Consider the following 22507-nt stretch of genomic DNA (forward strand, 5'->3'; position numbering starts at 1 on the left):
AGCATTACTTCAAAAAAGTTGAAAAGACCCTAGAAGATTCTGCCGAAGTTGGAACAGATTTACACTTCATGTCATCATTCCGTTGAAGTTGTACCAAAAACGAAGTTATAATTAGTAAAACAGTACAGTTTTTTTACTTTTCAGTTGAAAATGTCAATGCTGAGATCGTTGAGTGGGGTTTCGCGTGCAGCTGGCGGCAGACTTCTCCCCAGATCATCCTCCTCTATCGGTCAGACCAGGAGTGCATCATCCACAGATGACATGAAGAACAAACAGCCTACCATGAAGGGGTCGAATGGGTTCACATCTCAGTATGCTGTAGTGGACCACACGTTTGATGCTGTCGTCGTCGGAGCAGGTATGTTTCTTCAGCTTACAAAAAAGAGTTTTTTTTTTTTTCAGCTTTCTGAACCGGCAAAAATAAGTGCATATTGTCCTAAACGAGTGACAAAACTCGGATTACATTGCTGACTGTAAATGCGTGTCTAAATGATAAATCAGAGATATATTTTTGTATTATACATGAACTTTTCCGTGAAATGTTTGGCTGAAAAGAGGCCCGACCGAGAAAGATTTCACCTTATTCTCACTTGATGTGTTTTTAGGCGGGGCTGGTCTGAGGGCTGCATTTGGTCTGGCGAACAAGGGATTCAAGACAGCAGTGGTGACCAAACTATTTCCCACCCGCAGTCACACTGTGGCAGCACAGGGGGGAATAAATGCTGCTCTTGGCAATATGGAGCCAGATGACTGGAGGTGGCACTTCTACGACACAGTCAAAGGTGAGCGAGTGCTTACTAGAATCTTGAAGTTAACAGCATATGACGATAAAATATATATATTTTTTCTGATTAACGAATGTATGAACACCACATGTTTATGTATATATCATCCAGGTTTAGTCATTCGAAATATAAGTTAATCGGCTGTTCAAATTGAAAAAATTGCGAGTTTCATCAAAATTATTGCTTTGCTCTTTGCAGATCAGGTGAAAACTTATCAATAATCACTTGGTAATCTATATCTGCAGACTTCAATCAATTATTGAGCTATTTAAACTTCATTTTTTTTCGGTGTGTTCAGAAAATAAGAGACTAAGTGTGAATTTAAGTGGGAATAGAAGAAATTATTTTTCCGACCATTTGGAAAATGGGGAGGAACTTTGTATTCAGGTGTGTTTTAGTTTTTTTTTTCTGTTTTCCACGCAAAATTAGCTTCCACAAAAAATCATGGAGAGAGAGAGAGAGAGAGAGTTGAGTGATATATCATATTAAAGCCCTTTCAGTAGTGTTTGAACGACATTAAAAAAACTTCAAAAAAGTTTTCGATATATATATAAGATTCTTAATATATAAGCTTGCTATAGCTTATTTAAATAGCTTCAAAGATTAATATAGCTTAATAGCTAAAAAAACTGAGTTTTACTGAAGGAAAGTTAGTTTTTATTTTGTATTTTAGCCCTTTTTGGTATCAAAAATTCAAAAAAACTGCAAAAAAATAATTTTGAAATTTTGTTTTTGATTCTTTTTGTTTTTCTAATCATTTTTATACAAAAATTGTTTTCCAGTTTGCGTATTTTGCTAAGACTGTCGAAAATTTCTAAGCTCTAGTTTTTGTTGAGATCCTTTTATCACACCACGCCGAAAAACTACCCTAGTTAAAAAAAATTGTTGTATTTTTTAAGACGCTATCCTTGTTTCGTTTTGCATATGAATAGGATTTGATTGTTTCTGTTTTTCTCAGGCTCTGACTGGTTGGGAGACCAAGACTCGATCATGTACATGACTCAAAATGCACCCGAGTCAGTGGTGGAACTGGAGAATTATGGCATGCCCTTCAGCCGGACCCAGGATGGCAAGATCTACCAGAGGGCATTTGGGGGACAGAGTTACGATTACGGGAAGGGAGGCCAGGCACACAGATGTTGCTGTGTCAGCGACAGAACAGGTTAGGCTGCCTGCACCGTATGTACTGACTTGTGTGTCTAAAGGCATCAAGTTAACATGCTTTCACTAAATAGATCAAGTAAAGATTTTTTTTCTATTCGATTGTTTAATTCAGTGGGGGTATCAAAAAAGATATTTTTAATTAGGACAACGTAATTTAACTTGTATCTGCTCAATTTGCCGCCAGAGTTTTATGCTTCTCTTTTTACACTAACAAGCTTTAGCGATCGTAGTGTAATATTACGACTATTCTACTTTTTCCAGCCTAAGTCGCAAACGTAGTTCGCTTTACGGCATTTTGATAGCTTGTTCTTTGACATTTGATTAGTTGTGTTTCAAACTACAGTACAATAATGAAAACTCAATTTCAGAAAATTTCCAACTCACTATATCTCCAACTCAATAGAATTTTTTTTAAATGCATAATTTGGCTTGATGTTTTCCAATTTATTACATGCAAAGTTAGTGTGGGCGCCTTAAGTTTAGGATATTTCAAATTTATGCAAAGTTAATGTCTTTTTATATCTGGTACCATTTTTGCTGATGGCATTCGCAATTTATTAACATATGTAGCTGCTTTATTTGTGGATAGTGTTAGTAAATTGTCAAGGGGGCAGATGCGATGACAGGGACTCTAAATTTCCTGTTCGTGGGATCGAGTTTTCATGGCTCATTTTCACCCTTTTTATTTTACTTTTTGAGCTATTTTTCTGTCGTTTTCTCGCTAGTGTCTGCGAAGCGCAGCTTTACCTGCGTCAAGTTAGATGCAATAAATCTAATCAACATAGAAAACATGTTATAATCTATTACAAAGCGTCTTATCTATTAAGTGACAATTTTTTAATGTACCAGGTCACAGTATGTTGCACACACTTTACGGCCAGTCTCTGCGCTACGACTGCAACTACTTCATCGAGTACTTCGCGCTGGACTTGATCATCGAGGACGGAGTGTGTAAGGGCATTGTGGCTCTGTGTCTGGAGGATGGATCCATCCATCGGTTCAAGGCTAAGAATACTGTGTTGGCCACTGGAGGATATGGAAGAGCATACTTCTCATGCACTTCGGCCCATACTTGCACAGGTAATGTAATTTTGAATGACTTTTCTGAGATGATTTCATGAGAAGTTTGACATCAGTTTGCCTGTCTATGAGCTGGAGGAAATCGGGTCAATATTAAAGAGCAAAGGAAGTTTGAAAAAGCATCAAAAAAGATTCAGATAAATGTTCCAGAAAGCGCTCCAGGAAGTTGTAATACCATTTTGATATCTTGAGGTAAAGCTACAATTGGCGAACAAAAGTGAAAGTTGCTCAAATTTTTGTGCATTTCATTCTTCTAGTGATCAAATTCCTGTAATTCTACCGTTAAAATTTCTGTTCTAGGTGATGGATGTGCAATGTACACTCGTGCAGGGGGTCCCCAACAAGACATGGAGTTTGTTCAGTTCCATCCCACCGGTATCTACGGGGCAGGCTGTCTCATCACAGAAGGGTGCAGAGGAGAGGGTGGGTACCTGTTGAATTCGGAGGGAGAGAGATTCATGGAGAGGTACGCGCCCAATGCGAAGGATCTGGCGTCCAGGGATGTAGTGAGTCGATCTATGACTCTGGAAATCATGGAAGGTGGGTAAATTTTTGTGCATAGTTTTCTAGGTCATCGTTTAGTGCAGTTATTCAAGATTTAACTGCTTTTTGTGAGACTAGTGCATAAAGTTAATTTTGTTAGGATCGAAATAAAGAGTTTTTTGCCGTTGCTTCGCTTGTTTGTCAAGTGCAGCTTCATTTTTGTGTAAGTGAATAATGGTTAAGTTATTTGAGCGAATGGTCATGGCAATCTCAAATACATATTTCAGGAAGGGGAGTGGGACCTTCAAAGGATCACATTTACTTGCAATTATCCCATCTACCAGCTGACATTCTGAAGAAGCGTCTGCCGGGAATCAGTGAGACTGCCAAGATCTTCGCAGGAGTGGACGTCACAAGGGAACCCATCCCGGTTCTACCCACTGTCCACTACAACATGGGAGGCACACCCACCAACTACAAAGGACAGGTTAGTTGATATTGTTCATTTCTTGTATATATTGGTCATTTTGCAAATAGTCAATTAACTTGGGAAATGAAAAGTTGTATTTTGACAGGGTTAGTTACATGGAGCTTCATTAGGAAGTCTTACTACAAGAGCTTCGATGCATTAAACAGAATTATGATAGTCGATGTCTACATTTTGAGAATTTGACTAATGATTTGAGTTGATGAATGATTACCGTATGTCTCTATCCGTAATGCGAGTCCATACATGAGAGAATATGTTTCTAATTTTCACTAGCTCCATGAGGCACAAGCTTAAATAGTAAGATTTACCTAGTATGCATAATTGTTTTTACAGGTAATTGACTACAAGAACGGTAAAGATGTGGTAGTTGAAGGTCTGTATGCAGCAGGGGAGGCAGCATGTGCCTCAGTTCATGGCGCTAACAGACTAGGCGCCAACTCACTACTCGATCTGGTCGTGTTCGGAAGGGCTTGTGCACACTTCATCTCAGAGACCAGCAAGCCAGGTAATAATCCAGTGATTTATGTCATATTGATATCTGAAAAAATCGATTAGTATTGGTCAGATTTGAGAAAAATGTAGCTAAAATTTCTTGAATTTTGTAGAATGAGAAAATTTTTTGATTGAAAAATGAAAAATAATCAATTCGTTGCTGAGCTAATAAAAATTATACCTGTATCCAATGAAAGAAATATAAGAATCAAAATTGAAAGAATTTAAAAAGTAATTTTTTGTAACTAAAACAATTGTATATATTCAGAAATAGTTAAAAAATTAATCATGATTTAGAATAGGTTACCAATGAGAAAATTAGTTTGATGGGATATCTTGGGTTAAATTCTTCACATTCCTCAATTAATTTGACCATTCAGGAGACGCAGTTGCAGACTTTGCAAGTGATGCTGGCGAGAAGAGTGTGGAGAATATAGACAAGATCAGACATGCGAATGGGTCCACTCCCACTAGTGAGTTGAGGAGTGAGATGCAGAAGGTCATGCAGAATCACGGGGCAGTCTTTAGGACCCAGAAGACACTCGAGGAGGGCGTGAAGAAGATCGACCAGTGCTACCAAGGTATTTACGCTTGCGATTAGCAAGCTTATCAAATCGGAATATTGACTTTTTCTGGCTAACAACTAATTGAACAACATCAGTTGCTGCTATTGTGCGGAATATGCTGATATGCTGCTGACATGTTCAATTAAATGAAAATTCAAAATTAACTACGGGGTACTAGCTCCTGGTACATGCTATATATAGAACGCAAACCATTGTATTTATAAATAACGAGTTTCGATATTATTTTTCTGCCTATGATTTTTCGGCTTCAAGGATGTCGACTTAAGTTCTGTCGGTTTATTTTCCAAATTATTTAGTAGTCCACTTTGCATGCACTGCTTAATTAGCTATCGTGTATCCTATGAGGGCGTTACATATGATTTTGTTTCCTTAAATTATCCGGTAGTTTTTATTAAATCGATAACATTTTGGCACCAATATTTGAATGCCCCAGGTCAACCGAACTTGACTCTTCGAACATTTTCAATTAGTTTAAAAAACATGAAACAAAATATATATTTTAAAAAAATACTTTTTTCCACTTGTTCAATTGTAATATCTTTTGAAGTTTTGTTTGCTAATTATTGAGCGTCATGGTGCTTTCATCCTACAGTTGTTGTTTCGCAAGTAATGCGAAGCTCAGCTTCGCCTCTGTGTTTAAATGTTATTTATTCAACACAGTTGTAGAAATGACAAACGTCCATCATAAAGTTCTTGTTGAACGTTCTCATATTTACAAACCGTCCTAATGCTAAACGTTGGTTATTCTGGCTGTAGTTAATTGTTATTCCGACCATTGAAAATGGGCAGGAACTTTGTATTTAGTTATTACTTTTTTTTTGTTTTTCACGCAAAATCAGGTACCACAAATAATCATCGGACTGGGTTGAGTGATATATCATATTAAAACCCTTTCAGTTGTGATTCGAACTTTCGAAAAATTTCAAAAAACGTTTATTTCGATCAAATAAAAGGATGATAATTTGTTCTATTGGCCATTTAGGCTAAATAAAACCTAATTTTTCCAAAGGGAAACTAGTTTCCGAAGCTATATTTACACTTTCCCGGCCAATTTTTTTTTAATTAGAAAAGTTTCGAAACTTGATCTGATTTTTTTCTCTTTTTTGTTTGTTATCAAAAGCAAAGAACGTAGTGAAGACTCTTATATATGTCTTGTGGTTTTTTTCAGGAAAAAGTCTTAAAATATTGATGCACTTAGGTATAATGCTCTTTTTGAGTTCAAATAAAATTCATCTGCTGAAAGTGACGTAAATAGCACTCTCCAAATACGAACGTGAACAATTTCTAGTTTCGAAAGTGGAATTTTCCTGCGTAACAAGTTTTACTCTATTTTTTTTGTAGATAAGGTGACATGGACTTCGGAAAAATACTTTTTAAAATTTTTACCTTTGTTTTTAGAAAATTGCCAAAAACTAAACAGCTAAATCTGATTTTATGGGTTCAATCTTAAAATCCGGGTGCAGAAATCTTCAATTTAAAGATCAGGGTATGGAGAGCTGATGCTATTCCCATACTTTAGTAGAGGAAAGATTATTGATATAAGAAAAGTCAAATTTTTGGTCTATTTTTGGAATCTTGTTCTTTTTTTCGATAACTACGCGGCGAAATCTGAAATAAAGGCTTCAATGGCAAGAGCAATGTGTAATTTTTTTCCTTTAGATAAGCGGTCAATCCCCTACTTCAGCATATAAACTCAAGGTTTGGCAAAAAGCCCATTTTTTTAATTTTGAAAATTACGATTTTCCGTATCAGTAAAATATTTAGTTTAAAAAAATTAAGTACAGGTAGAACCAGCATTAGCGGGTCCAATAGTTTGCTTCCAAGCGTACGTGGCGCTGATGCGAGGACCTAGAACTCTTAATCAACAGTTCGGATATTCAAATCTGCAACATTTAAGTAGTTTTTTTTGGTCGAATTTTTGCTGCATAACAATGGCAGTTTGATAGAAATTGTAGCTGCTTCATTGTAGGCTAGTGATAGTAAAAAAACAAGCGGTCATGGAGCAGATATGAGAACGTGATACTCTTGATTCACAATGATTTTTGTTTCAAGATGTATTTGAATCTTTTCCTTATTTCCCTTTGTTTTGCCTTTGTATAAATCTTTCTTGCATTTTCCTCGCTTGTGTTTGCGAGGAAACACAAGCGAGGAATTTCCCAGCGGAATAAAAACTTCACCTATTGATCCAGCTTTCTCAAGATGGGTTCATGTTATCAAAAAAGCGCCAATCATAAATTTTTCTAGAAATTCAAAGAGCTTAAAGGGCATCTATTTGTTTCTTTGAAATTCGAAAGCTGAGATTTTTTCAACGAAATAAGTGTTTTTTTTGCGTTCATTACTCTTTTCCAATCTTCGATTGGCCATGTTTCTTTTTCTGAAGACAACTGTTGTCGATTATACCTAATTTAATAATTTTTTATGCGCTTGTATTGTTTTATCATCATAACACATGCAGACAACGATACTTATTTGAAGAACGTCTATTGTAGTTTTTGTGAATATGGTTGAACATTTTGTGCTTCTTGCACAGCACCCGACTATCATTGTTATCTTTTTAAAATATATTATCTTAGGTCTGAAGGACTTGAAAGTGTCCGACAGAGGTATCATCTGGAACACTGACCTGGTGGAGACACTGGAGCTGCAGAACCTCATGCTCCTCTCGTCACAGACCCTCTACTCGGCCGAGGCCAGGAAGGAGTCCAGAGGTGCACATGCCAGGGACGACTTCCCAGGTTCAAATCGTGTATTGTCATAAAACTATTCAATGCTTTCTAGTTGCAGCGTCCAATTATTAGCCTTGATACATTATCTTAAATAAAGATACAAACGTTCTGATGCGAACATTTTCAGTTGTGCAGGATTGTCTTTTTTCTACAGAGATCATAAGATTCAACTGAAAGTTTTGTAAAAAAAAACTTGTTTTGTTTTCGCTGACAGACCGAATTGACGAATATGACTACTCTAAACCCGTCGATGGCCAGACCAAAATACCATTTGAGAAGCACTGGAGGAAACACACTCTGACGTACCAGGACCCGGAGTCAGGCAAGGTCACTATGGAATACCGACCTGTGATTGACTTGACCTTGGACGAGAAGGAATGCCCCACTATCCCACCGAAGATCAGATCCTACTAAGGATGATTAATATAACTGACTGAAAAACATGATCAATGAATGAGACTTATTCTACTTTCGCTCTGAGAGTTCATAGATGAGATTACCTCAGCTAACGTGTAAATGAATAGTTGATTGAATAGAGTTAGATATAAAAAATAATCCTTCTTTGAATCGATTATTTAATCCAAACGTTCCGATAAAAACTTTGAAACACAAGGAGGAACCGTTTTTTCTACTGTTTCAGATACAACATAATGTCTGGAACTTGATTTCGTTAGCAACGCAGTTATATCTATTGACTAAAGAGCTGCATTTGACTTGTATTTTTGCGCAATGGGGGATACAGAAGAAAGCAATGGTAGCTCGCAGCCAGCTGAAGTTGCGATGGACTCGAATCCAAGTGAGCAGAATGCTCCAACTCCTCTAGCCACCCAGACCAGCAGGCCTGCTCTGGATGCGGATGAAATGAGGAGGAGGCGACTGGCGAAAATAGGCGGAACTACACCTGCAGTAAGTGCAATTCGGGTCTGCCGTTTTGGAGATTTCGTCTAATTTGAAACTAGGAGAGCTGGTTGCTGTGCAATTAGCACATGTTCCAACTACGCTCATTTGCAGTTAAAATTATATTATGAAGAAAAACAAGACAGAATATATATTTTAAATTTTTGTTTAGATATGAGCAGGGAATGAATTGGATAATAAGCTACAAGACTAGATTATAATAGTCAAGATTACTTTGGATTAATTAGGTTTCCAGGACTTCCGATTTTTTGGAATCCGCATTATGGTATTTTTGGAATTAAAAAAGAACTTAAGAGCCAGTATTCTGAAAATCGGTTAATGTTATCAAAAAGCGATTATAAATATTCATGAGCTTTAAGGTGATATGTTTTTTTTTCTTTAAAAATTTGAAGTTTTTAAACGTCAATCATTTTTTGGCCTTGAGTTCATTGGTACTGTTCCAATTTTCTATAACCTTTGTTAATGGTGCAGTCAAAAAACTATAGCTGATTTCACGAATTTCGAAGTCTTTTTGGATGAAGCCAACTTGTCGCTCAATTCCATATTTTTCATTGGGCTTCCAAAACAACGTTTGTTGACAATTTACGTTCTCAAAAAGAAACGAACAATTTTGAAAACATTTGAATACAAAGCAAGTTTGCTAACGAAGTTTTTTTTGACAAATTTTCAGTGCTGAATTGCTGTCATTTGCTCTACTTTGTTTTAATGCTTTTAAAAGTGTTTTGCATCGAGACCGCCTCAGCTTTTTCACGTTCTGCAACTTTTTTTCTGCGCTTTTAGTCTTAACTTTTTGTTTTAGACACAACCTGCTAAATCTGCCGTGCTCAACCCGGTAACGGATTTGTCGCAGTCCATCATCCAACCAGTAGCCAAACTGCCACGCAACCGAACAGAAACAACGCAATCTCTCAGGACTACCTCCGTTCCAAAAATGGCCACACCTAATTGCGAAGAATCTATGCTTAAAATTGCACGATCGGTTTGCGGGCCGAGTGTCAAGTTTGAGACAAGTATGACCGAAGATATATTTTCGGCTAATCCTGCTTCGGTATTAGGAAGTTTAATTTTGGAATCGTGTCAAAGAGTTTATACAGAAACGAGTAGAGAAAACGATACGCTTAAAAGGGCAGCTGGTTCTAGTTCTAATGTGAAATCATACAGCTGCCTGAAATTTCTTTTTGAACTCCATCAAAGTGCTATTCGAAAAAAGAACCAACTGAAAGGAATGAATGCTGACGAAAGTTTGAAGAAAAAAATTGAACTTGTGGCGTATATTGAAAAAGCTTCGCTTCGCTTTTCGGTGCTAGTCCTCAATAATTATTTTGCAAAGGATGCGGACTCATTTTGCGACCCTTGCAATTCCGTGTTGTATCACCTCATAGTGGAAAACAACTCAGCGTGGGACTTCATGGTGGCAATTTGTTCAATTGTTAAAACAGAGTTTCCTGAACAAGTTTTCACCGAAGTTTTCAGCTCGCTTCTGCAGACCATTTCGTTCAAAATTTCAGTAGATAGTTCGGTCAATAATCCATCTTCATCGAACGCGCTTGATATGATGTGCAACCTATTAGAGATGCAGGTGGATGTCCTGTCTGAGAAAGTGGTCTGCAAACCATTCGTGGAGTTGACTGTGAAGCAGGAAAACTGGTTACCGGCGCCTTTGACGGCAGCTGAAGGACGGGAAATCCAGAGGCTCTCCTTTTTGGGTCCTTTTCTAAGTGTGTCTTGTTTGAACGAAGACGACCCTCTTTTTGCAACGTCGGTGGTTCCCGGAGGCCTAGAAGATTTTAAAGATCTGGTCATCTTCAAAAAGATCCAACAGATTGTTTACCAGCTAAGGTAAGAAAAAAATTTTCTCTGTGAGAAAGCGTTTTTTGAAATTGCTTTTAAGCATTTATCAATGAAAAATGAAGCCTTCTATTTGTTTGAATATGGGTTCGTCTTTTGTCCTAAAATTTACAAGTGTTTGAATCGTGAATTTACAAGTGTTTGAGCCCAACTAGCAGAATTTTGCAGCATCCTTTCTGACTGATGAATATTTATATTTTTCTTATGGTGCCTTATAATGCTGAATTTTTATATTGCAAGTGTGGTAAAAGTGCAAGTTTTTGTCAGATTTCTCCAAGAATTAAGATTTGTTGGTTAGAACGAAGCAGCACCTAATAGTACGTACTCTTCTGGTGAATCAATCGACACGTGCAAATACACTTGACCTGTTGGCCAACTTCCTCACTCGCAACATGAAGAGAGCCCAGTTCCAGCCGGACTCATCCACGTTGGCAACTCATGGATTCATGCTCAACTTCCTCTACATATTGTGCGAACTGGAGACGAAAGTAAGTTATTAGCGTTTAGTAGTCCAAGTAAACCCAAAATGTAATTAAATGAGAAGGAAATTTAAAAAAGAGCTCCTATTTCCGACCCTAAACTAAGTTTTTCGTCTTATTTAATTCGGAGGTTACTTTTCAATTTCGATTGATGGACGATCAAGTTTAAACCTATTCATAAGCTGCTCATTGAAAATAACTTTTTCCAAATATTTCAATCTTTTTCAATAATTTTTACACTGAGCGATCATCCCTATCTCTGCTCAGCGTTTGAGCACTTAAAGAAGAGCTTATTTAAATCTTCATTTTTCATCTCAGGGTTTGCATTTTATGACATGGTTACAGGTGACGTTGGACAAAGTTGATGCGAACTATCTGGTGCATCCCAGAAGTAGATTCGATTTGTCCAACGAGAGTCTCCTCAGGATGTCTTCTCCTGAGTTGGCCGAGTACCGCGACTCCATCAAGGACGACGGAACTGCTCCCAGATTCCCCACTGAGTGTTTCTTCTTCACCCTCTACGGAAGCCACCTCTGCTTCATTCCTGTCATCAAACACTACACCAATGTGAGTTCCGTATATCCATGATTGCTTAACAGTGAATGAATGAAGTTGTTGTCACTTATTTTGATCTTGATGATTTTTTATGTGTAAAAGGACAGTGATTTTCACGTTCATAGGTATTGATGATTTTTTAGGAGAAAGTCGTAAATTGCTCATTGCTCTAATAACTACAGAAGTGCATAATCATACATATTAATGCATTTATACATGCACTTAAGTATATATGCACTTTTTGAGTTCAATTCAACTTCATTTGATTTTTCAATTCAATTCAACTTTAAAAAGGGCAAATTGCGCTCTCGAATTACGAAAGCGGAAAAGATGCAAAAAATTGCGCAATCGAAATACAAAAGCGGAAATGATGCGAAAAATTGCGCTCTCGAATTACGAAAGCGGAAATGATGCGAATAAAAATTTTAACCCTTGATCCTTTTTTTATTTAAAGAAATCGAAGTTAATATAATCAGTTCTTGAAATTCAAACAGCTTTAACCAGATATATTTTTTTCTTCAAAATTGGAAAATTTTCAGTCAACATTTTTCGGTTTTCTTGTTTCTCTGACAATTTAAACTCGCAAAATAAGTGTCTTGTAATTGGCAACTAGACTTTTTTCCGCAGTTAACGTTTCTTACAAATTTTCAATTAGCTTTATTATTGAATCTTTGCACATGCGAAAGCAAGTGTCTTGTAGTTGGGAACTAGGACCTTTTCCCCTAAACGACTTTTTAACACATCTTAATTGCTTTACTATTGAAGCTTTTTAACTTTCAGGCTCGTTCCCACTTCACTTCGTCTTGAGGTAACGCCGTTGACTTTGTACCCTGAGGTCAGGGGTGAGTCCCGGATGGACCTTGTTTTTTTTTCTGTATCTATGCAGCAATTAAAATTTTTCTAGCAAAAAATTAATTGCCGTATTTTCCTATGTCTAATAATGTTTTGTCGGCTTGGTTGCCAAATCAGGGATTTTGCTTGGGCTCTAAGCATTTTTCATTGTAGTTGCAAGCAAAACTGTTATACAATGTATTTTTAGGGGGACCTGAGTAATTTTTGAGGCCACTTGTGTATGCTCAAAAATTGTCGGCTTTGTTTCGTACCGTTGCTAATTGTATAATCAAGCATTTGGAATTTTTGCTTAAATTTTTATTTTATTGAGACTTGCGAAAAATTCAGTTTTGGTAATTTTTCGACTTTTTATGTTTTTCATGTTTGTTTTATCGCAAGTGATGCGAAGCTTCACTTCGCCTCTGTGTAACAATTTCCAAATTCTTCCGTACTTGGTCTAAATAAAACGCCTAAAATCTCACCCTAAAATCTGGGATCAAATCCCGGTCGGACCTTGTGCTTTTTTCTGCATGTATAAATTGATTTGTTCGATTTTTGTTTATTTGCTCAAATTTGTCGGCTTTGTTGCCACATCACGGATTTTCTTGTGCAGTAAGCAAGTATTAAGCTAGTTGCAGGTGTTGTTATTAGTAGATTAAGATAATTCTTGGAGCTTTTTAAACACTTAAAATCAATTTTTTGGATCAGCTGATGGTTGCTCAAAGAATGTCTGCCCTTCAAAAGAGAGTATCAATGGAAGGACACCCTCCTCACCTAGTCTCTTTTTACTTTTACTTTAACCCTTTGTCTACAGCCTTCGAAAAAGTGCAGAGTCCATTTTTTTAAATTACACATTTTGTCGCACATCAGTATTACAAATTCAAAAATGTCAAACACATACCTCGAGCCTTAGCTGGGCTCCTAGTTGTCTTTATTCGTTTGTGCTGTTTTACAAGCTCCGATTCGTCTTTGTGTCACACTTGCAAAAGTAGGGGTAATGCAACCTGATGATTGATTTAATCCTGTAAAAAAATTGTTCTTTTTTGCGGGACTCATCGCCATAGCTGAACAGATACAGGCAGAATTTTTGCCTTTCGAATACCCCTCTATTCGAAGTTCATTTCTTAATGAAATCAATGAATGCATTGAAAACATTTAATTTGGTCGTGATGATTTTATTTTTTGTTTTTTTCTTGAAAAGTTGCGCCAACTTTGATTTTTTGCAGTTTATGACTTTGATTTCTTTTCAAGTTCAATTCAACTTCATCACTTAATAAAAGAAAGCAAATTACACTCTCCAGTAAGGAAAAGAAAGCTTGAAATTTCAATTTAAGGTATCCCAACGGAACAAAAATTTACCAATTCATCTGGTTTTTAATTGGCTATTTAAAAAAAAAGAATGAATCATAAAATAGTCGTGACATCTAGAGAGCTATTCTGTTTTACTTGATATCATTGACTCTGTTTGTTGGCTATGTTTTTACTGGTTTTAGATTACCGACTTCGATTTTGTATTTTGAAGAGCCGATGAGCATAGTTCAGACTCTAATTTAGTTCGCAATGTTTTTTTTGTTTAGTTTTTTTTTTTCATAAAGTTTTAGGCTCAAATTTATTTTTTCGCAGTTTGACTTTGGAGTTTTTTAAGTGTAGTTCATTTCGTTTGTTTAAAGCAAACCAAACTCCACTATCGAACAGCAAAAGTGAAAGGTCACCAAAAACGATCTACTTCGAGGTTCGAAATTTTCAGATTTCCAAGCGAAATAAAAATTTAATTATTAATCCAGCTTTCTCTGATTGGGTTAATTGAATCAAAAAATTATCCATGATAAGTTGTTTTTAAAAATTCAAAGGGATTCAAAGGCATCTAATTTTTTCTCTTTACTTGCGTTCATTGACTTATTCTGGAAAAGTCTTTAAATTTCTTCATGCTCCAAATTTGTTTTTTTTTTCGCGATTTGACCTTGATTGTTTTTTAAGTTCAGTTAAAAGGAAACCAAACACCACTATCGAACGTGATCTAACGAAAAACGTGATCTACTTCTAGCGTCTCATTCTTTTTCCATTGGTTTCGACGTCTGCTATATCGGCTTAGTTGCCTCCAATTGCGGTTTTTGCAGGGCAAAAAATCTTCATGATTATAGATTTTAATTGGCCTCTGTGTACATTTTTGTTCACGATCAACTTAGGTTTTTTCGCTTGACTTCTGATATCTAAAATTTACACCCCTAATTTTGCTTTTTTTTGCGTGAATTTCGATTGCAAAAATAAAGGCAGATTTTGTTCTATATTTACGAATGTGCAATGGCGCAAAAACAGGAATGGTTTCTAGTTTGAAAATATATTTTAGTTTTCATAGATTCTAGAAAAATAAAAAAAGTTATCTGTTGATCCAGTTTTTCTCTGTGTGGGTTACTTCTATCAAAAAGTCAATTAAAAAAAGATTGATGAAATTCAATGAGCTTTAAAGTGATGTGTAATTTTTTTTTGAAATACGAAAGCTGAAAATTGTTTCATTAATTTTCAATATTTTAAATTTCTGTCTTATTCATTGACAATTTACTTTGCGTCTGTTGGCTATGTTTATATCAACAACCTTAATTCAAAAGAGAAGCAGGAAAACCAGCAAAAAGCTTATCGAACACAATTCAACTATATAAACTCACAAATAGTCTTTCTATTTGAGGAACCATGTCTGTTTTTTCATGGAAATTTATTTGAATGAAGCGTAGAAAAAGATTAATCATACTCATTGTCATTGTCAAAGACGTTCAAGAACGGCATAAATAGGTTGAAATTGCAGTGAAAACTTATTTACTTAGTTGTGCTGATAGCTATTTTAATATTCGCTTTAAGATATTTATGAAATGTAGTCACACTGATATTTTGTAGGTGATGCGAACTTACAAGCAGATGAAGGCAGTTTTGACAGAGGCGGAGAAACAGCAGGACCGTATGTCCAACTCATTTGTGCAGAACAGACTGCGTGAGTTGAGACAACAGCTGGAGAGCTACTACAGGAGTGCAGTTACTCTGGGTGCGGTGTTAGCAGAGGAGAATCTTTTGGGACTCATGTTCCACTACTACTCCAAGGTAGATAAAACTCTAGAAACAGTACTTTACTTTTTGATACCCAGCAACTTGTATGCCAGTCGGATCATTAGAAAACGAAAGTATAAACGATAGGTCCCGCAATGTTTGAGAAAAGGACTCCCTCTAAACGATATTCAATTAACTCCCTCGTTTTCTCCGACAATTGGTAACCAATCTGTTTATAAGGATCCCCAGTTTCATGCTTGTAATAAGGCCCAGTATTTGTTGGGCATTAAAGGAATGAAAGAGATATGGATTCTGGACCAGAGTTTCTTATCCCAGATGCTCTCTGGTATTCTCGTACGATAGCTATGTTGACCGCATGTAGCCGTAAGGGTAGGAGTAATCAGTTAAATTGACCTGGCGAAGCTGCGAATTTCTTCTGGTGGTTATTATGATCAAACAACTTCAAATTTAGGTCATGGATCTGATCTTGTCAATGGTATCCGCCCCTGACTCCTCGAAAGGACTTTTCGGCCAAGTCAAGACACCAACTTTGCCCTTAGCTGAAGAAGTGCCCAAATCATTCGCTTCTTTTCCCGCTTTTGTCATTGAAGATATCGCGGATTACATCACCTACGTTGTCAGGTGAGATATTTCTCAGTCATTTAAAAATAGAACAATACTTTTATTTGTAACGAAAACTATAAAAATGATGTAATCTTCGCAATCATAAGCTTACAAACTATTACGGCTATAATGAAGACTTGAGGAATGATTTAGTTGAGCATGAAAATAAGCTGCATCTAATGAATTATTAATGATCCTTTCTTATGCAGTGTGTAATAGTATCTTGTGCTCTATGTGAATTTTTTTTGAGAATAATGATGTTTTTGCCAACCTGAATACATTTTTCTTCTGATAGGAATGCCCCCAAAACCGTTTCCTCAGACCAGAACAGTTCTCGCTCTCTCGTGAACTTCCTGGTGACGTTTGCCTGCAGTCCCAACTACATATCGAATCCCTACCTTGTGGCCAAAGTGGTTGAGATCATTTTCCTGCTGAATCCTGGCAACTCACAATCGCCTAATACGTTAGTATTCGCTGTTTATTTGAAACAAGATTTTCCATCAAATTTAGGCAGGGAAAGTCCAAACCATTATACGAGAATTTTTTCAACTGAGACAGAGCGGGTTATGATGGTTTGTAGTTTAAATGCTGGTCCACAAAAAGTAACGCGAATTTTTATTTCGATCTTAGATGCTGCCATCCATAACAAAAACACTGTTCGTTAAGAATGGTATTGCCAATGTCTTGAGAAACAACCATAGACTTCGTCGTGTCAACGAAAAATCCCGGCGAACATTTTTCGGATTTAACATATGATAAACAACATCTACTTGCAAATTGGGCTACAAGTGTAAACAATTTTTTTTGGGTTAGGCTCTACCAGCAAATTCTGGACCACAAAGAGGCCATAGACCACTTCGCGCCCAGTCTCATCCACTTCTACGTGGCCATAGAGTCCACTGGGAGCAGCAACGAGTTCTACGACAAATTCTCTATCAGATATCACTTGACCATTATTTTCATGTCCATGTGGAACAACCCCACACACAAGGTAAAAGGGTTGAGCACAATTGCAACTTCTTTTTTCCTGTTTATCACTGGTATTTTATAGTTACAATGGTAATTACAGCTCCCGGTACTGCGTGGTCTTAAAATCAAACTGAAGAACCAAATAGAATTCAGAATACTAACTTTGTCTTTCGTTTGGTAATCTTTCAAAGTTATCTGTTGCATGTCCTTAAAAAAGTTGTTTGCGTCTAGTGTGGCTGAGCCTGATTGTAATGATCAAATGCTTACGTTTTTGGTTGTTGGGATTGTATCAGAGGCGGAATTGATAGCCTTGATCCGATACATGCTGTGATTTTTCCAATTATGTTCCCATACCCTGAAGTGTTGCCAATCAGAGGCTCAAAACGGAGTATAGTGGGAAATAAACGGATAGTTCGCGGCGAAATTTCAACTTGTGCAGTTCAATAGATGTCATTGAGTCTCTTATGTTTTTTTTCTAGGCGTGTATGGTGCACACTTTGAACAGTGGGGGAGAAATTGTGAGATTTGTGAATTTACTCATCAATGACACGACCTTCCTTCTAGATGAGAGTCTGGAATGCATCAAGCGAATTCATGAAACACAGCAATTGATGAAAAATACAACAGTTAGTTTGTTGAAAATTCCATTAATTAACAGCGAACTTGAGGTTGTTCTTTTAAAAAGTTGTGTTATCAAGCTGTTTAATGAAATACTACTAATGAAAATTACTCCTATGATCTGTCTAACTCTATAAGTAAATCTTTAAATTACGTTTTTTGACCGAGTCTTCGAGCTGGTACAAGCCTGGAAGTAATGGAAGTTAATAGGATCTAAACCATAATGTGATGTATTAAGGAGTGGAATAAACTTTCCAAAGATCAACAAGGTGCCAAAAAGAAGAAACTGCACGAAGACGAAAGCCAGTGTCGCAGCTACATGACTCTAGTGAATGAGACCCTGAACATGTTCCATTATCTCACGAGGGATGTGCAGAAGCCGTTTCTGCTTCCCGAGATCATCGGCCGACTGGCCGCCATGCTCAATTGCTATCTGTCTCAACTTGTGGGACCGAACTACAAAGAACTTAACATAGGTCAGATCATATTTTCAAAATTCCAAAATCAAGCAATTCATCAATTCAAATTTGTGAATTGTGCGGCTGAAAGTTTTAAAACGCATAAATCTGCAACCGAATTCTATTGAACAGGAAAAATAATGTTTTATATTAATTGGGAGAACGAATTATTTAAAGTTATGCAAATACTGGATTCAAATTCCAGACTATGTTTTAGAGAATCGAGAGAAATACGGATTCCAACCGAAAGCATTGCTGGACAACATCACTGACTTATATCTGCACCTCGATAGTAAGGAGCTGGTTGAGGCGATTGCCGCCGATGACAGGTTTGATTGCTTTTTAAGGATCTACTTAACAATTAACTACTTAAGGGGGTGGGTTAACAATTATCTATTTAAGAGAATGGGTGTGGGTTAATTTTCAAGTAGATAAAGTTTTCGAGAAGTATTCGACCAATCAGAAGGCAGCACAGTTCGAATTTTAAATACAACGTTCTAGTGCTAATTTACTGCTTTTATTTATAGTCGTTGGCGATTCTTTTGTAGATTAGTAGATACCATAGGAGGAAGGGGGTTGAAATGAACTTTTGTCAAACAAATCTGGAATACCCTCAGGTGCTTAATTATTGGAGGGATCATAATTTTAGAGTGGGGGTCTGATTTGCGACCATCAATTCAGTTATCAGGGGTTTCCGATAGTTAAGCACCTGATAGTAATGTGAAATTGTATAAATGAGAATATCATGGCTAATTTTGAGCACATTTTTGTTTCCTTTTTGCATGACGACTTTTCCGATTAATTATTGCGTATTTATGCTGGAAGTTTTTGTAATTCGAATGAATTTATAATTCGTAATTTTTTGGCAGGTCTTATCGGGAAGAAATCTTTGTGAGTGCGGAGGAGACACTGAGGAGAGTGGGTCTGAAGACTGGTTCTGAACTAGAGAGATTCAGAAGGATGGCCAGTGAGGCCAAACAGTGCTATCTGGACAACATCCAGATGGAGGAGGACTTCGAGGATGCCCCAGATCACTATAGAGATCCCATCACACAGGTCACTATAAGTTAACTAGCTCGAGAAGAGTAAATCATTCAAGGTGAAAGTTTATTGGTAGCCATGTAGCGATTGGAAAATGGAGAAGTTATCCATTTTGTGTGCCTTCGGATTATTGAAGATCCATTATTAAGAGTAATGAACGTAGTTCACAACTATATAGGTCGTGATGATTTTTTTTCTTTCGTATTTTACAAAAAGTTTTAAAATTTGTTCTCGCTCAAATTAATTTTTCCGTGATTTGAGTTTTGATTTCTTTTTCAGTTCATTTCCTTTATTGAAAGGAAGACACACTCCCTTGCCGAACAGCGAAAGCGTAAAGGTCTCGAAAAACGTAATCTACTTTAGTTTCGAAAGTGGAGTTTAATTATCAGATTTCCCAGCGAAATAAAAACTTTTCGAAAAACAAGTTTCCTTGCGTTCATTACTCTTTTTCAACTGTCAGTTGGCTATGTTCTTAAATATTTGTGGACACCTTCTGACCGTAGCTTAGCAACTACTTTAATTGTAGTTAGGACAATGACGCAACCTACAGCAGTAGTTTTATGTACAGTGTGTTTCAGGGGTGGTGTAACGATTAAATTTAAAGGAGAACAAGACTGCTTGTATATTAGGGCGAAGCCCTGAATGTTCCGACCGACTGTCCATTAATTCATATCGAATAGTTTTTGAGAAAAGAAAATATTGAAAACCTATAAACTTTGGACAATATCAAAGTGAAATGTTGAGTCGTGTGAAATTAATAATAATAAATTGTTTCCAGAGTTAAGAGTTATTTATAAAAATTTATAAATACAAATTGGAATCAGTTGGGAGGACATCATTAAGCCAGCACGGCCCGTTTTCAGGTGTCTCACTAAGCGGAGAACAAAAAAATAGTTGAGTTCTTCGATCCAATGCAATGGACCTTGTACCGGTAAACATTTATTAAACGTAAAACCTCTTTATTCGCACCTTGAAACCATTCTCTATATAAAAAAATGATTTTATTTTTTGTTTTCTTGGGTAGTCTTTTCCACCCATAACCTAGAAAACACAGAAACAAAATCTACATATTGAGCAAAAAGGAATGCCCAATAAAACCGTATTTCCTAGAATGAAACTATCCAAAAATTTGATTAAAGCTATTCAATTGAAACCGAGAAGCACCATTCGAGAATGCGACCGATCCGATTAGCTAGCCTCAATTCAATTTGGAACGATTTTGTTGTGCGGGATAATAAATCGCATAACGCTCTCAGCAATATGAATAAATTCTTCAAAGCGCCCAGAATTTAGTCCAGAACTTGGTCAATTTGGCAATTTTCAAACCCCAGAACAAAAAATAATCTGAGATGAAATATGTATTTCAGGAAGTCAATATCTTGAATGAGGTATAAAAAATTTTTGTTGAAAACTATTTCGATCGGCGAAAGTTGACTGAATAAAAAAACACACCGAGCATAAATATTCCCTTTTCTTCGAAAGTCGGAACAAAAACTATACCGCTATTGAGAGGCAGCCCTGAATTAAAGTGATTGTTTCGTCATTGTCACTTTGATTGAATCAGTTTCAATCGTGACGCGTGTAACTGTTTCAGGCTCTGATGACTGACCCAGTTCGACTTCCGAGCGGCAAAGTGATGGACAGGTCAGTCCTTAGCAGAATTCTCCTAGACAGTGCCATTGACCCCTTCAGTCGCCAGCCACTCTCCCAAGACAGCATCGAGGAGTGTCCGGAACTGAAACTGGAGATAGACAACTGGAAGAAGAACAGAGTCAGTCAGAAATAGATGTAAATTGAAGAATATAATTTGAATCAACAGTGAAGAAAAATGGAGTCAGTTGAAATTTGAACGGACAGCAGCAGAACATCGTTGAACTTCGGCAAACCATTTATGACAGCAGATATGAAGATATTCTGAAATGAGCTTATTATTTAAAAACACATTCATGCTAAAACTGTGTACTACGCTTAAATAAATTGATGATACCGTTTTCAAAGATAAAAGAACGTTGCTTTCAACTGTGTAAGCTAATAGTGTAATTTAATTTGAACTGTTCATGATTGAATTTCAGCTGAAATGTTCCTGGTTGTGGTGAAAATGAGGTAAAACTTCAAGGTGTAATCTTATAACAAAATTGGAATGATTTTTGATCAGAATTTGGTTTTGCCTCATCTGTTTAAATTTGTAGGCGTCAATAATCTGCAATAGTGTCATATTTTACGTTAGAATTGGAGATATTAAAATTTATCACAGTTTAAACTAACTATACTGTCCTGAAATTCATTTGAAAAAATAGCATTGTTTCTACGTTCTCATTAAGTTGTTCAATTTGCATATCCGTTTCAGAGACAATATGTAAATAGCCATGAATGAGAAATCAAACATAGGAACAAATAATAATTATTCTGGAAGTACAGGAAGTACATATCCGAACCCTCCGACACCTTCGGCACCTCCGAGTTATGAAGAGTCGGTCGGATACCCGGACTTGACGCACTTGATTCCTGGAAGTACCAGGTCCCAAAATGTGTCTCCGGCACCTAACGAAAACCCGTCGGGTTCTAATGATTATGGAAACCGCGCCACCTCAACCAATGTGCCTACATATACTGACAGGAACGACCACTGGGGAGTGATAGGGTATTATCAACCTGTTCAAACTCAAGATGCAATTGCCCTTTCGGAACCGTACATAGTTTTAACTCTACCAGAAGACGTGATCCCTCGGCTTAAACCCCAGCAGAAGCCTAACTTGCCTTATTTGCAATGGTAAGTTGACTATTCAACTGAGTATCTTGAATGATCGGATTGAAAGCTGTGTTAAAACATAATTATAAAGATTGAGTTGTTGATTGTGGAATTTAAGGCTTAAACAAAAAACTGTATGGGTATTAAGACCAGGCCTTTGATTTTTTTCAGCATAAACCATGAACTGCTTAACGTAAACCTAGCTTGCAGTGATAAACGAACGGCTTTTTATTACGAATTTCGCTTTGTAGCAGCTGGCACTGGTGCTCTGTTGGTCTGCAGGAAATCCAAGTGCCTCCATACTTCAGGTCTTCTTGCAGAGTTCCAGTCGATGCCAAGTTCTCACTCGACTTTGACAAGATTAACTTTATGCAAAGACAAGTGCGCGTGTTTGCTGCAGCACCCGACTCAATGTTTCACTTACAGGTAACACCTCAAATGCTAGATATGAGTTGTATAAGCGATGCAGAGTTGTTGGCACTATTTTTGCAATCAATTAATTGAAGGCAATCAGCAGAAATCATTCAGAAGTGTTCTGATAGGAAGTTTCTACGCAATTCTATCGCTCTAATAG

General features: G+C 36.8%; 3 protein-coding genes across 5 annotated transcripts in view; all 3 read left to right on the forward strand.

The window, feature by feature from the left end:
• Positions 1 to 21438, forward strand: part of LOC134841365 (ubiquitin conjugation factor E4 B-like) — a 478213-nt gene extending 456775 nt beyond the window's left edge. The window contains exons 2-14 of the mRNA XM_063857302.1: positions 8446 to 8713; positions 9525 to 10564; positions 10872 to 11061; positions 11398 to 11619; positions 15328 to 15528; positions 15947 to 16116; positions 16394 to 16561; positions 16912 to 17089; positions 17547 to 17693; positions 17924 to 18161; positions 18361 to 18472; positions 19013 to 19199; positions 20779 to 21438. Of these exons, the coding sequence (XP_063713372.1) occupies positions 8537 to 8713; positions 9525 to 10564; positions 10872 to 11061; positions 11398 to 11619; positions 15328 to 15528; positions 15947 to 16116; positions 16394 to 16561; positions 16912 to 17089; positions 17547 to 17693; positions 17924 to 18161; positions 18361 to 18472; positions 19013 to 19199; positions 20779 to 20970 (3222 nt within the window). The 5' untranslated portion in view covers positions 8446 to 8536 and the 3' untranslated portion in view covers positions 20971 to 21438. The remainder of the gene's footprint in view (positions 1 to 8445; positions 8714 to 9524; positions 10565 to 10871; positions 11062 to 11397; positions 11620 to 15327; positions 15529 to 15946; positions 16117 to 16393; positions 16562 to 16911; positions 17090 to 17546; positions 17694 to 17923; positions 18162 to 18360; positions 18473 to 19012; positions 19200 to 20778) is intronic.
• The window catches only part of LOC134841369 (large ribosomal subunit protein eL21-like), a 68065-nt gene that overhangs the window by 9015 nt on the left and 36543 nt on the right, over positions 1 to 22507 (forward strand). The window lies entirely within an intron of this gene.
• LOC134841364 (succinate dehydrogenase [ubiquinone] flavoprotein subunit, mitochondrial-like) overlaps positions 1 to 22507 on the forward strand; it is a 47060-nt gene that overhangs the window by 4282 nt on the left and 20271 nt on the right. Inside the window, exons 2-11 of one of the 3 annotated variants that reach the window (XM_063857301.1) lie at positions 143 to 358; positions 606 to 782; positions 1744 to 1947; positions 2799 to 3029; positions 3330 to 3569; positions 3800 to 3999; positions 4336 to 4507; positions 4875 to 5075; positions 7655 to 7816; positions 8022 to 8340. The exons of 1 other annotated variant lie outside the window; for it this stretch is intronic. In XM_063857301.1, coding sequence (XP_063713371.1) covers positions 151 to 358; positions 606 to 782; positions 1744 to 1947; positions 2799 to 3029; positions 3330 to 3569; positions 3800 to 3999; positions 4336 to 4507; positions 4875 to 5075; positions 7655 to 7816; positions 8022 to 8221 — 1995 coding nt within the window. In that variant the 5' untranslated portion in view covers positions 143 to 150 and the 3' untranslated portion in view covers positions 8222 to 8340. Of the gene's footprint in view, positions 1 to 142; positions 359 to 605; positions 783 to 1743; positions 1948 to 2798; positions 3030 to 3329; positions 3570 to 3799; positions 4000 to 4335; positions 4508 to 4874; positions 5076 to 7654; positions 7817 to 8021; positions 8341 to 22507 lie in introns of those variants that run through there. One more of the 3 variants, XM_063857298.1, reaches the window with a different exon arrangement.

This window comes from Symsagittifera roscoffensis, chromosome 3 (assembly GCF_963678635.1).
Source record: "Symsagittifera roscoffensis chromosome 3, txSymRosc1.1, whole genome shotgun sequence".
Taxonomy (NCBI): Eukaryota; Metazoa; Xenacoelomorpha; order Acoela; family Convolutidae; genus Symsagittifera; species Symsagittifera roscoffensis.